We start from the raw sequence: 12362 nt of genomic DNA on the forward strand, positions 1-12362 counted from the left end.
GTCCCCTAGACCTGCTGTGCAGCATCGCCGTGTTCATTGGGATTGCCACGGAGGTCTGTCTTGTCTTCTCCAGATGAGAGTGGTGATGGAAGTGGGGTCACACACAGCTGCTCAGGGCTGTGTGGGAGGGGACTCACTCTCTACTTTTAATCTGCCCTCCTGGCGCTCCTGCTAACGTCCATGTTGGCAAGCAGAGCGCCATCTGTCCTACTGCTCTCGCCTCTGAACAACGTGGCACTTGAGCAGGGCTTGCAGGGAACCAAGCTTTACAAGAAAGCAAACAACATGGTATCAATGAGAACGCTGAGCTGGCCTCACAAACCTACAAAACACCCTAAACGCCATAGGGAAAAAGCTGTTCCCCAGAAATCACCTGCCTTGCTGGAGTGGGCAATGGTTCACAGATGTTAATCCAAACAAGGGGCTCCATGCTCAGATTCATTCAATGCCAAATCTCTTGATGATTTGGTGAGTCATTTGCTAACAGTGCTCCTAAAGCTCGGGCCGCTGGATTCAGAAAACCCCAGATCTACAATTAGGTGCAGACCCTTCCAGAGGCAGGGCCCGAGGAAGCACTGGAACAGGAAAAACAAATCAAACACCCAGGCATCTCCTTGAGATTGAGATCACTTTTATTTTCAGTCGTTTTGGCGAGGATGTGTGGGCGAGTGTGGGTGTGGTGCATGTACGTCTGGGCATGCATGTGTGTGTACGCAGAGTCCTGCCCAGTGATGTAGTTTATATGAATACCTGCAATTACAGTCCATGAACTAAGCCATGAAGCGCGTGATGAGTGCTACACTGAGGCCCACTTGCTTGCCTCTTCTTGTGCTTACTGCAGTGCAGCATCTCCACCTCCTCGCACTGCCGTTCCAAGGATGCCAGCCTAAGATCCCATGCAAAGGGTGCAGGAGGAGCTGAGCTCCGGGATCTGGCTCTGCAGGAGTGAACCGGTGGGTTTCCACTTCACTTAGTGAGCTCCTAAATACCATTTGCAGTTCCCTTTAATACAACCGTATCTGTCTCCTCACAGTGAGGAACCCCTACTGCTCTGACAAATTTTAACCACCTCGGGGGTACGAAGGGGAAGGGAACAGGGACCCCATGTAAGCTCCAGTGCTACAGCACTGCCAAGCGCATCTTGGGTTCCTGGGAAAGCAGCACCCAAATGCACTATTGAGTTTTCACAGCCACTGTGGAACTGTAGCACAGGGGATGCTGCAAGGGAGGTGACCCGTGCTTGGGCAGCCCCCAGTCTCTTCCATCTGATTTGAGAGACCACAAGACAGGTTAAATCCCAATCTGGTCTCTGTTTCTGTTTAACTTTAAAGCTGAATCCCCCAAGCTCAGAGCAGAGACAGAATACAGAAAGAACAGCATTGCCACGAAAGGAGACTAGTCAAACACATCCTGGCCTTGTAGCAGTTGGAAACAATCTTATTTCTCTGACCTTTTTGCCTTTAGCACAGTTAAAGCAGAGGTGTCCCATCACCTAGGACCCTCTGCAGTTGCCAGAGGCCTCCCAGTACCCCTGCAAGCCCTAAGACGAGCTAGATGTGCAGCATCACCCTTTGGGCTCCCCCTCAACAGATCTGTGTGCTGCTTAGGGACATGCAACTTCTCATGTGTTACCCAGACCCAGCAGAAGGCAAAGCTGCTATCCTGGGAGTTTCACTTGGACGGATACAGGTTTTAATCCCAGGTTTTGCTTCAGAGCAAAACACAAGGTACTCCAGGACATGTTCCAGGTCCTGCATGAAAAGTCCTGCAGTGCAAAACAACTTGCCAGCTCTGCTTCCAAACCTGTCTGCACCAGTTTCAGTAGGAAATCAACTGGTCAACAAGCAAGGGATCTGCAAACCAATAAGCAAAACCAGTGCAGTCCTCTCGAGTGAAGCAGGCATCTAGTACCAGGAGATTCTCCTCCTATTCCAAAGGGGTAAAATTCACTGTCAGCTCCATGGGGAGACAATTGATGCCCCAGTCCTTTCTGCCCTCTTCATACACTTTCAGTAAAGGCTGCAGGGTGCTCCGCAGAGGCCTTAGTCATTTCTAACAGTTCAGTAACTCTCCAAGCAGGGACAAGAACAGGAATATAATACATGCTCTGAACTCAGGTATCTCTACTCTTAGGGCACTGCCTTCAAGCCCTCTTTCCTTGTCGTTTGACTCATGAAAAATGACAGATCCTTCAAAAATATGGGGCCCTCATCCCTGGGGTTCAGGGATGTTAAGTGGGGTCTAACAGGCAGGAGCTCAGTAAAGGGACACTGTGTGCAGAGGACTCCAGGATGCATCCTTAAAAGAGAGCGACAGCAAAATCAAAAGAACTATCAGCCACTTGGCTTGGTTCTCCTGCACAGATCTCCCACCTGGCAGTTGCAACGGGGAGATGTTTTTGAACTGCATAGAAAATTAAATGGCTTTTGCATATTAAAAAAATACAGATGAAAACACAGTTACACCAGTTACTAAACAGTGGGCGGATGAATGATCACCATTTCATATTAAATAGACCCAACTAGACTGATCTCCATACTGCCACACTCCTGGCATTACGGCTTCAGTGCACACAGCAGACCGAGTGCCTGCAAAGGCCAGGTAATGCCGTGCTCCCGCTGAGGTGGCGTGCCCCGGCAGGAGGGCTGCGGTCCCAAGGAGCAGGCTGTAAGACGTCTGCTCTGTCCTCTCGCTCCTTCAATGCTCACACATCCAGACCAGATGGGCGCACTGGGAAACAGGCCTCCGGCTGGAAAAGGATTCCAGGTTGTGGTTTCTTTACAACATGGTTTCCACGCAACGTCACAGCAACAAATCGCTAGTTTCTTCCTATGGAGAATGGAAAGAGAGAGGTGAGTGGCAGCAAAGAGAGAAGGCGGCCGCCCAGCACGGTAGGTGACAGTAGGGAATGCTCTAACACAAGTTCTGACTATACCAGGGCCCTTCATGTCTCATGGGCAGCAAGACTCGGGACAAGGGAGTTTCCTAGCACTATTCCTGACACCATTCAAAGATCTCACCTCCCTTCCACTCCCTCCAGCCACTACAGGCAATTTCTAGTCCCCAATTCATCTATGGCAATACAGAAGCACAATCAATTAATGCTTCTCACTGACATAAGAAAGGTTCAAATGCCCACTGCCAGAGGTGGCAGGTCAACACATGAAATCTGAGCCCAAGCTCTCTCCTCAGCTGGAATGATAGCCTGAAGAGACATGAAGCTGACTGAGCTGCCAGCTTTTATTTGGTAGCTTTCCCCCCTGAAGTGAGGCACAATGGCTTGATTTCTTCTACCTGGCCCCTGCAATCTCCTACCAGAGTGGATTCTGCCCTGCATTTCCCACTGTTAAGTTCCTGCCAAAGGGGATATTTGCAGCCCTGCCCTGCACACAAGGCTGGTATTTGAAGGACCAGAAGCCAGGGGAACGTCACCTGTCCAACAGCAGCAGGTCCTAGCAAGATGCATGTCACTGTCTTGCACTGGTTGCAGGCCTGGCCAGCCCGCATCCTGGTGGGGACTGCCCGCTGACCAGTGCCACCCATCCCAGGTGTGGGGGAAAGGGCCTCCATCCCACGCCTGCCATCACAGCCCCAAGGGTTAAGAGCTGTGCATTAACACAAGCATTTTAAGTCCCTCATCTCTCAGACCTCCACCAGCATCTGATGAAAGGATCTTGCCTCTGGAAATGCCTGCCTCCTATTTGTTTGACAATAAATCAAATATTTCCATGGAGCAGGACTCATACAGTCCAGTTATCAGGGCTCAGCTGTAGGGCACAAACTGACAGCAACATCTTAGAAGTCCTCAAAACCACCTAGTCAGGAGAGAAACCAGCACTGTGGTGCCAGTGCTCAGCCTGCCCTTTCCCACATCTGGCCCAGGGGAGAATGGCTGCCCACGAAGCATGGCTGCCAGGGCCAGCCCAAGGGGATCAGGGCCAGTTTGTACAACATGGCCACACATTGCTTCACTAGATCTCTGCACAAAGATGTCTGGGTGGCTTTGCTAGGAGGAGGACCCAGATCTAGGTTTCTGCTGCTCTAGTGGCCACAATGCATGGAGAGTACCGCAATGGCAACTCCAGAGCATCCAGATGTGGCCGACCATGAGCTGTTGGGGGCTAGTGATAAGGAAGAAATGGCAGGTGCCAGAGGCACATTGACTGCCCTTCTTCCGACCCTGTGTGATTACAACACATCCTTACTGCTTCATGGCACAGCGTATGTGAATGCACAAGGTAAGAAACATTTCCCAGCCTGCTTCTCCTCCCGCTCTGCCGGCCACCACCCAAGCCTGCTGTGCAGGACACAGCCAACTGTTTTGCAGTGGAGAAATTTTAAAGGCTTCACAGCATCAACCCCCTCCCCGACAAAGCCTTGGCCAACTGCCACAAAACTCACTTGTCCAGGAACAAATCCAGGGAATCCCGCTACAGCTCATTTCAAGAGACTTTCCTCCAAGCAGGTCTGAGTTAAATGGTACCAAGAACATTTTTACATTCATCATGAGATCCAAATGGGTTTTCAACACGCGATCCATGGGTCCACAGAATCCTATCCCCAGTGCTTCCCCTCTGGCCAGTGGCCCTGCCATCTGCAGCAATTGTTTTGCTTCATGCCTCGTTGTTGTCCCCGACCTCCAGGTGACTGCATCCACTCCAGCCACAAGGCCCCCACCTGGGAGCTGCCCCCGCCCCACAGCATTTCAGAGTCCAAAGTCCCATCAATCCCCGTCAGCATGCAACTCCACAACTGGAGAGATGGGAGCACTGCAGAGCATCAGCCATGTTCTGCCCGGTGGAAAACCTTTGGCACCAGCACTGACGATTTATCTGGAAGAGGAAAGAATACAGAAAAACTAATGTAGCATGAGCAGCACGGTTCATAGTGCTTGTGATGAACAACCTAAGACACACAATTTTCTCTAGGCTTCTAAATAGGGAGGGTGAGGTCTTTAAAAGTAGGCCTTTTTGAGAAGACAAGTTTCCTGCCAGCGGAGTGACTGAAACTGGGACACAGTTGTTAGACGCTGTGGAAGGCAGGCTGGAGGACAGGAGGACAAGTGCACAGGCATAGCCTGACAGCACAATACAGCAAAAATTGCAACCTCAGGTTAGAAATGTGCTGTGCCAACTACACACACGAGGACCAAATGAATAGACAGTTGTGACCTGTGGCTCAGTATCAGGGCAGCTACTTTGTTTCCTGCCCCAGGTGGGCACTTCAACTTCACCTTCACACACAGCTCAACAGCCACCCATCACTGAAGCTATTCTCCAGCAGAATGAGCATATTTTGGTGTGGGAGGGTACTGAACAGAGAGAACAGCATCCAAAGCTGCTTTCAGATGCTGAAGTGAAAGTAATCGGCATCCACATGCATCACAGCAGCAGCCACCACCAAGACACTCGGCTTGCTCCTCTAAGCTCCCTGCCAAATTCCCTTGTGCCACTCCAAGGAGAGCAGGCCACGGCTGCATTTCTGTTCTGCAAGAAAACCTATGCATCAAAAAGCCAAGGCACCATCCGTTTTTGTGAGTGTTGTTCCACGTTTGTTCCCACCACAACACAGCTCTGTTTTCCAAGCACATCCCCACTCTGTGGAGTGTAGGACATGTAGGCTATTGATACCACAGGAGGGCAGGGCTTCTGTCCGGAGGGACCTCACCAAGTTGGAGGACTAGGCCAAGAAAAGTGTTGTGAAGTTCAACAAGGACAAGTGTGTAGCCTTACACCCCATGTAAGTGTAAGGACAACCCCATGCACCACCATAGCCTGGGGTCCAGCTGGCTTAGGATGTGGTGGAGAACAATTTGATGCACTTCTGCACAAGCCAGAAGTGCATCTTCGTGGCAATGAAAGCCAAGCTTTAATAAGGGAGAATCAGATGGGACAGAAGTAAAAAAGTTCTGCCCCAGGAGAACAGCGTAACTCTAGAGTCCAGAGAGGTGGTGGCACCTCCATTCTTGGCAGTCATCAACCCTTGCCTATACAAGGTCCCAAGCAGCCTGACTCAGCTGTGAGTGTGGCCCTGCTTGGAGCAGGTGGTGAACAGAGACGTCCTGAGGTCCCGTCCTACCTAAACCTGACCATGACTGTATTATGTCCTGATCTGTCCTGCCCGCTATGTGTGTCTTGCATCTGCCACAACACAGCTCAGGAAACACCTCAACCCATTTTACTGTACCTCTTATCCTTTGAGTGGGCTGTCTATATCCACAAATAATTAGAACTGTCCCCAGGCTGTGGGGCTGCTACCTTCCAAAAAAAATGCTTAGTGAGAGCATGTTTTACGTAGGCTTTTTGGTGTCTACTGACAGGGGAATGGGGGTCTGCTTTCAGGTCTCACTTGGAACAAGGGCTGATCACAGTAGGAGTGGGGGGGTAAACCAAGGCAACATTAACTCGCTCGCTGCCGTTCTTGGGACAGATGATCTCCGTCAGTCCCTCTGGTCTTGGCTGACTCAGCAGTTCTCCTGTGAATAATGGAAAAGAATGAAAACATTTAAGCATTGGCAAGGCAGCTTTTGCAATTTTTGCTTTTAGCATGCCCTTCCCCTCCCCCTCACCAAGTAAACGTCCATGACCGATGCAAGTGAGCGCTGCAAGAGGGCTTACTGGGCCTGCAACCCAAGCAGGTCTCATCCGTGTAACCATGGTGAATGTCCTGATGATTACAGCTTGGAGACACGCTGCTCCACACAAATGTGACATCTGCCATCTTTCCTATCTCTGCTTTGAATCACTGCACACAGACTTGAGAGCTCCTTAGGGATTCATAGCATCTAGGTAGAGCCTAATGAGATGCAGGTTTTAGGAGTAGGTGTTTTAATTAGGCTTTGGGGGAAGATGAGATCCAGAAGTTTACCTTCAATCTCCATGAAAGCGAAGAAGCTGACCTGTAGCATCAGCAGGATAATTGGTAGATAGATAGAGAAAGCTACAGATACAAGCCTTGTATCTGCATACTACAGCCATCCACACCCACAAAGTTACCCAAAAAGCAGCTGTCAGTTCAAGCAGAAGGATGCTACAAGGACCCTGCCAAGACCACCTTCTTTGGTATGAACCAGAAAGAAGATGGTTTGAAAGCGGTGCCACAGACATGATTTTTGCATTACTTCAGCATTTCTCCTCTAAGAAATTCTAGGGAGGACCTCAAACCAGCCACAGACAAGTGTGCTTGACCTTTTCTGAACCCATATGTTACCTCCTGTTCTGTCCCTGAGCAACCCTGCCCATTGCAGCTGTCCAACCATTGCTCCGGCACTGTGATTTCTGAGCTGGAGCTTCCCAGGAGCTGGAGAGACCCTGCTGTTCTGCAATGGCTGGCCGACCACAGGGTGCCTCTCTTAGCTGCCAGAACAATATTTAGAAACAGGTAAAAATACTTGAGAGGATTCCCTAACGCCCCTCTCCCTGGGCACGCTTGCCACAGCTGCTGTGGGACTGCTGCTGTGTCCTGTCAGGATTCTGCGCCACACTATACTCTGCTGAGCATGCAGATCCCAGCTCCCAGCCCTCAGCTCTTCCCTAATGGAGGCAATACCAGCTCTGCGAGTCACTAGCAGCGGGGGGCTCTCCACCACATGGTATCCCTCTGCTAAATGAGTTGTGTCAGCTCCACTCTTCAAGTGCCAAGTTGGCAGCTCCCCACCGCTGGCACCCTTGCAGCATGTAGTCCAGGGCAAAACACAGGTCAGCACAGCGAGAGGGGAAAGGCTTGTGCCAGCTAGATCGGTGACTTCCTTTACAGAGGCAGTTCAGCTGTAACCAGGCTGCAGTCACAGGTCCACACAAAACTCTCTGTACTCATCAATCAAGCAGCCACCGTGAGCTGTCCCCACTTCCACTAAAACACTCAAGACACGTGGTCCTTGGACTCCCCTATTTTGAAATGCACTTGCAATAAATTCCTCTGCTGTTAAACAAAGAACATCAGAAAAATGTCTCCCGGTGTCTAGCTGCGATTGCCAGGCACCCCAGGAAAACCAGAAAAGAAATCATGCTTTGAAGAAGTACTGCCCAGCCTGTGCAGCAATAGCACAACAGTCAGCCCCATCATGCCTGAAGCCCCCCAAATACCGCTTCCCCCCTCTCCTCCTCACACTGCTTCTCTTCTCATTTTCATGAAAAAGCAGATCTAAAACCCCTTGGTTTTCCAAAGCAAGAACACATCATTTGGTATCATGAAAGCAGAGGGGAGGGCTCGGCAGGGAACACGCACACACAGTTCCTCTTGAGAGATACCCAGTAAACCATGGGGGCCAGTAATTCCAGTTTGCCCCCGTGGTCCGCAATCTGAATTCACATTTGGTTTGAATATCTACCCTCGCCTCACACCCACACTCAAACCTGAAGTGGCAGAGCAGCTTTTAAGCCACACAGACACATCTCCCAAAACAGAAGAATCGTGATGGTATTTGCAATTCAAAGTTAAATCTGCAAGGCAGTGTCCTCAATTACGTGAGCTGTCACACACTGAAAGCAGCATTGCATCCCATCAAGCACATACGCCGCAGGGCTCCGTGTCCCAGTGATTCCCAGGTTTCCAACCCCAGGTTGACTTCCAAACTGCAGTATTGCTAACAGTACTGAAAACACCGGCTCTGAAAGATGAGTCATAAAATCAGTGCACCATTATGTGCTTTAAAGACAGGGCTAATATCCATTAGATCTTAAACCAGAGGAGTGCAATAAGACTAGTCTGTCTGCTTAAGCCTTCATTCCCATTTCCATCTCCCCACTTCAGGAATCCTTAGACAGAGATTTCTCAAGCAGAGGAGATTGCTGCAGGGTAAAAAAGATGCTGATTTGCAGGCAAACCCCTTCCTGCAGCTCTTCAGTCAACCCTCCTTTTCTTTATGGCTCTACCTTCCCCTCTAGGTTGCCTCTGGGATAAAGCTCACCTCATTGTCCCCAGCCCCATCCACACCTTCTCCAGCCCCACTCCCATTTCCTGCTGACATACACGCTGCTCCCCAGAAGAAAGACTTTTCTCACAGTTACTCCATGAGATAGATCACACACCCAGTGGGCAGAAGGCCACCTGTGCATCCTTCCTATTCCTCCCCCCTCCGCTAAGGCAGTGACCCACTGCCTTCCCACCATAGCGTTCTCATCCCCTTGTCTTTGCAAACTGCTCATCTTTGCTGCACAAACTCATCACAGTACTAAACCAGGCATAACTATCTAAATCACGCTTCACATCACTGCTAAATAAAAGCCAGTGCAAATCCCATTGCAATACGCAATCTTCAGAGCTGTAACAAACTAGTGTTGAGACACTGCTTGGATGCAACTCTCCAGTTCTCCAGAATCTCTTGGAGGTTTCAGAAACCTCACATTTCTATTCAGAAATTATTCAAACTGCACACGATTAGAAATAAAAGTCTTCAGGGCTGTGGCAGGGTGGGAAAGAGGAGATCAAACGAAGTATTGCAGTGATACAAAAGAAAAAGCTAAGTGCCTGGCAGCTGGTGGTGGTTGCTTGGTTTAACTGTTAAGTTTAAATGTAGCTGGAGCAGCCCATGTCTGCAGCACTTGTTCTGCCCCTATGTACAGACTAGCCAGTCTGTATTTTGATTGCACATTCCTTCATGAGCATGTCACAAATTTTACTGGAAACCTCATTTCTGCCTGCCCCCTCTGAAAGGTTGTCCTGCAATAGCACACACACAAACCACAAAGCTTATCCTAGTCTCAACGTGGCCTTGGTTTTAATGTTAACTTCCACAGAAGCCACTAAGGTTTTAATCAAAACTCCAACTACTTTGTCTTATTTTGAAGAACAATCCCATCTTCCAGGACACAAATCTGCATCACTAAGATTACTCAGCTGATTTAGGACCATGAGCCCTATTTGCAAAGGCACTTTAATGCTGGGTACTTGCTGAGCAAGGCCTGATTTTTAGATGCATCTAAGTCCCAGTTCAGGTCGCAGCAGAGGGGCACCCACTAAGCCTGGTTAAAAGCACCTGCAAACAGACAGCAGATGCTTTAGAAGATGCTCCTTTGCTGCCTCTCCATTTACAATGGCTCAAATGTTGCAGAGGAGTTGCATCTGTCCCACGGCCAACCCTCCTGGCGTTTTGGCACAGAAACAGGTCTCCACAACTGGATAAAATGCACCGTACAGCAAGCTAAGTCTGAGGCACAAACCAAGACCCTGTCATGAAACTACCATGGTCAGAGTGTTGGCTGCAGCGTAAGCTGGTTTGTAAACTCCCCCAGGCAGATGGGCGCAGCGAGTCATGCTGCCTGCACCATTTAAAAGAAACCTGCTACACATGGGCGGTCACTGGCAAAGGTAGGAACAATCCTTCAGCCATGCCCGAAGCTCTACCAGAACGGCCTGTTTCCTCTCAGCATTAGCCAGCTCACCCAAAGCAGACATTTCTATGTCAGCAAGATGTTCTTTGCTTCCGCTGTTTTATCCCAGAACAGACACAGGCATGGCCAACTTTGAGCCACTTGCACTGGGTTCCCAGGCCAGGCCAATGCCTGCAGCCTGCGAGGACAACTGCATGTGCCAGACAGAGCTTAACCGTGTATCGCCACTCAGTGCACGAGGAAGACATTTCTACCGTCATAGATGCCCAGGAACACAGAAAAGCATAGGTGTACAATTTTTGGCCAAGTACAGAGTTAGGCACATTTTTTCTTCCATCTGTGATTTACTGTGATTTGGGGAGGGATGCCTCCCTCGGAGCCCATGCCAGCGATCAGACCCATGCGTGCTGCAAAGCACACTTCACTGGCCTTTAGGAAATACCCGTGAAATGCCAGATACCCATGACGAATCAGAGTTAGGAGGGAGGCTGACAGCAAGAAAAGCGAGTACTTACAGGCGTGTTTGGTTACTCCACGCTGGCAGCCAGACAAGCTCAGCTATAAGCCTACTTGGCTGTCTAACAGAGAGAAGGGGTTTGCACACAGCAAGGAAAATCCCACCCGGACCATTTGCCTTCACACAGTTCCCAGTGCCACGGCTGTGCTAAGTGGCACAAAGTTCCCTGTTCACATGTCAACAATCTGCAGCAAGGGCACAGGGGTGAGAGACTCTTCTCCAGCCTGCCATGCCATCTCCTTTCTCTCAGAGCTCCCAGGAGAACACATTTGCACAGTATCAGCCTCATGGTGTTTCTCATTTTCATGCTGTCATTCCTGCTGTCAGGATCTGGGCTCCACTGGGACAACCAGCAAGCAGTGGATGAGCAGGACCCTGGCCCTGGCTCTGAGGTGCTGCTTCTCTCTCTTCAATCTGCTTGGGACCTTGAAGATACATCGCCCGTGCTTCATGACAGGGGCATGAGACAGCCGAAACCAAGCTGTTCCTACATCCTGCCCTGCCTCAGCACTGTCCCACTCACTCCACCCCATGCCCTAGAGCTGCTCCAGCCACATACCCACTGTTTTTTGCAGCCCCACTGCTCATTCGCTCTCCTACCCCAAATCCCTTCTCACTCTTCCTCCTTGCTGAAGACCTTCAGACACCAACCACTGCAGGTGGGGTTGGCAGGAGGTAGACTTTACATCTCAGCCTCAACTGCTTTTCTGTCAAGCCTCCTTTGACTAATCCTTGCTCATGACATCTCTCTGCACAGCACCCAGCAGTCATGCCTTCAGAAAGAGAACAAAACACTTCAACAGTGCTTGCATACCAAAAGCACATGTCCCGTGCTCAGTTTCAAAGAGCAGTCAGAAAGCAGGGCTCACAAGAGAGCCTCAGGTCCCAGGACACCCCTCTATTTCACAGGCAGTCCTACCCCCTTTCATCCATACAACTGCAAAGAGATCGGGGTTGGAGAAGCTACAGCTTTTCTGCCTGGCTGTTAGTTGTTTTGAGGTTCAACAGCTGGACCACTTCCACAATTAGATCAAACCTCTCACAGAAGTAGGATGAGTTCAATAGCCAGATGCACAGATTTCCCCCTCTGCTGTGAGCACAGGCAACGCCCTCACCCACTGGGACTTTGCAGCCAGCTCTACAGTAGACAAGAAACCTGCCAGGAGTCTTGGCAGAAGGAGGGGGAAAGAGATGGTGTCTCACACCAAGCCTGCTTCTACTCCACACCATTTAAATCTTGTCTTCACCACTCTCTGCTTGGATGAAATGAATGAGTTGCTTCCTGCAAATGTTGCTGTGCACAACGCATAAGCTTATTCTCAAGTGCTGCACACAGAAAATACTGCTCTGTATTGGTATGAATTTTTAATATGCTCCTCACAGCAGTGCCTGCATGTCACGCACAAAAATATTCCCCAGAAAGTTAGAACTCTGCACTTCCCTTGATTTATTTCTGGAGTCCTGAGTGACCTTATCTACCTGGCCTGCTTGGAGCAGGGGACTGGATAGAGACC

General features: G+C 50.0%; 1 protein-coding gene across 4 annotated transcripts in view; it reads right to left on the minus strand.

Moving 5' to 3' along the window:
- Positions 1-614: 614 nt before the first annotated feature.
- MFHAS1 (multifunctional ROCO family signaling regulator 1) overlaps positions 615-12362 on the minus strand; it is a 35186-nt gene continuing 23438 nt past the window's right edge. The window contains exons 2-4 of one of the 4 annotated variants that reach the window (XR_012775544.1): positions 6349-6475; positions 4402-4832; positions 2689-2829 (exon numbers count right to left, since the gene is read on the minus strand). Coding sequence is in view for 2 of the 4 variants with exons in the window: in XM_075500532.1 (XP_075356647.1) it covers positions 2556-2829; positions 6349-6475 (401 nt within the window). In the remaining 2 variants the exon portion in view is untranslated. Of the gene's footprint in view, positions 2830-4400; positions 4859-6348; positions 6476-12362 lie in introns of those variants that run through there. The other 3 variants (XR_012775543.1, XM_075500532.1, XM_075500534.1) reach the window with 3 other exon arrangements.

This window comes from Mycteria americana, chromosome 4, assembly GCF_035582795.1.
Source record: "Mycteria americana isolate JAX WOST 10 ecotype Jacksonville Zoo and Gardens chromosome 4, USCA_MyAme_1.0, whole genome shotgun sequence".
Classification (NCBI taxonomy): Eukaryota; Metazoa; Chordata; class Aves; order Ciconiiformes; family Ciconiidae; genus Mycteria; species Mycteria americana.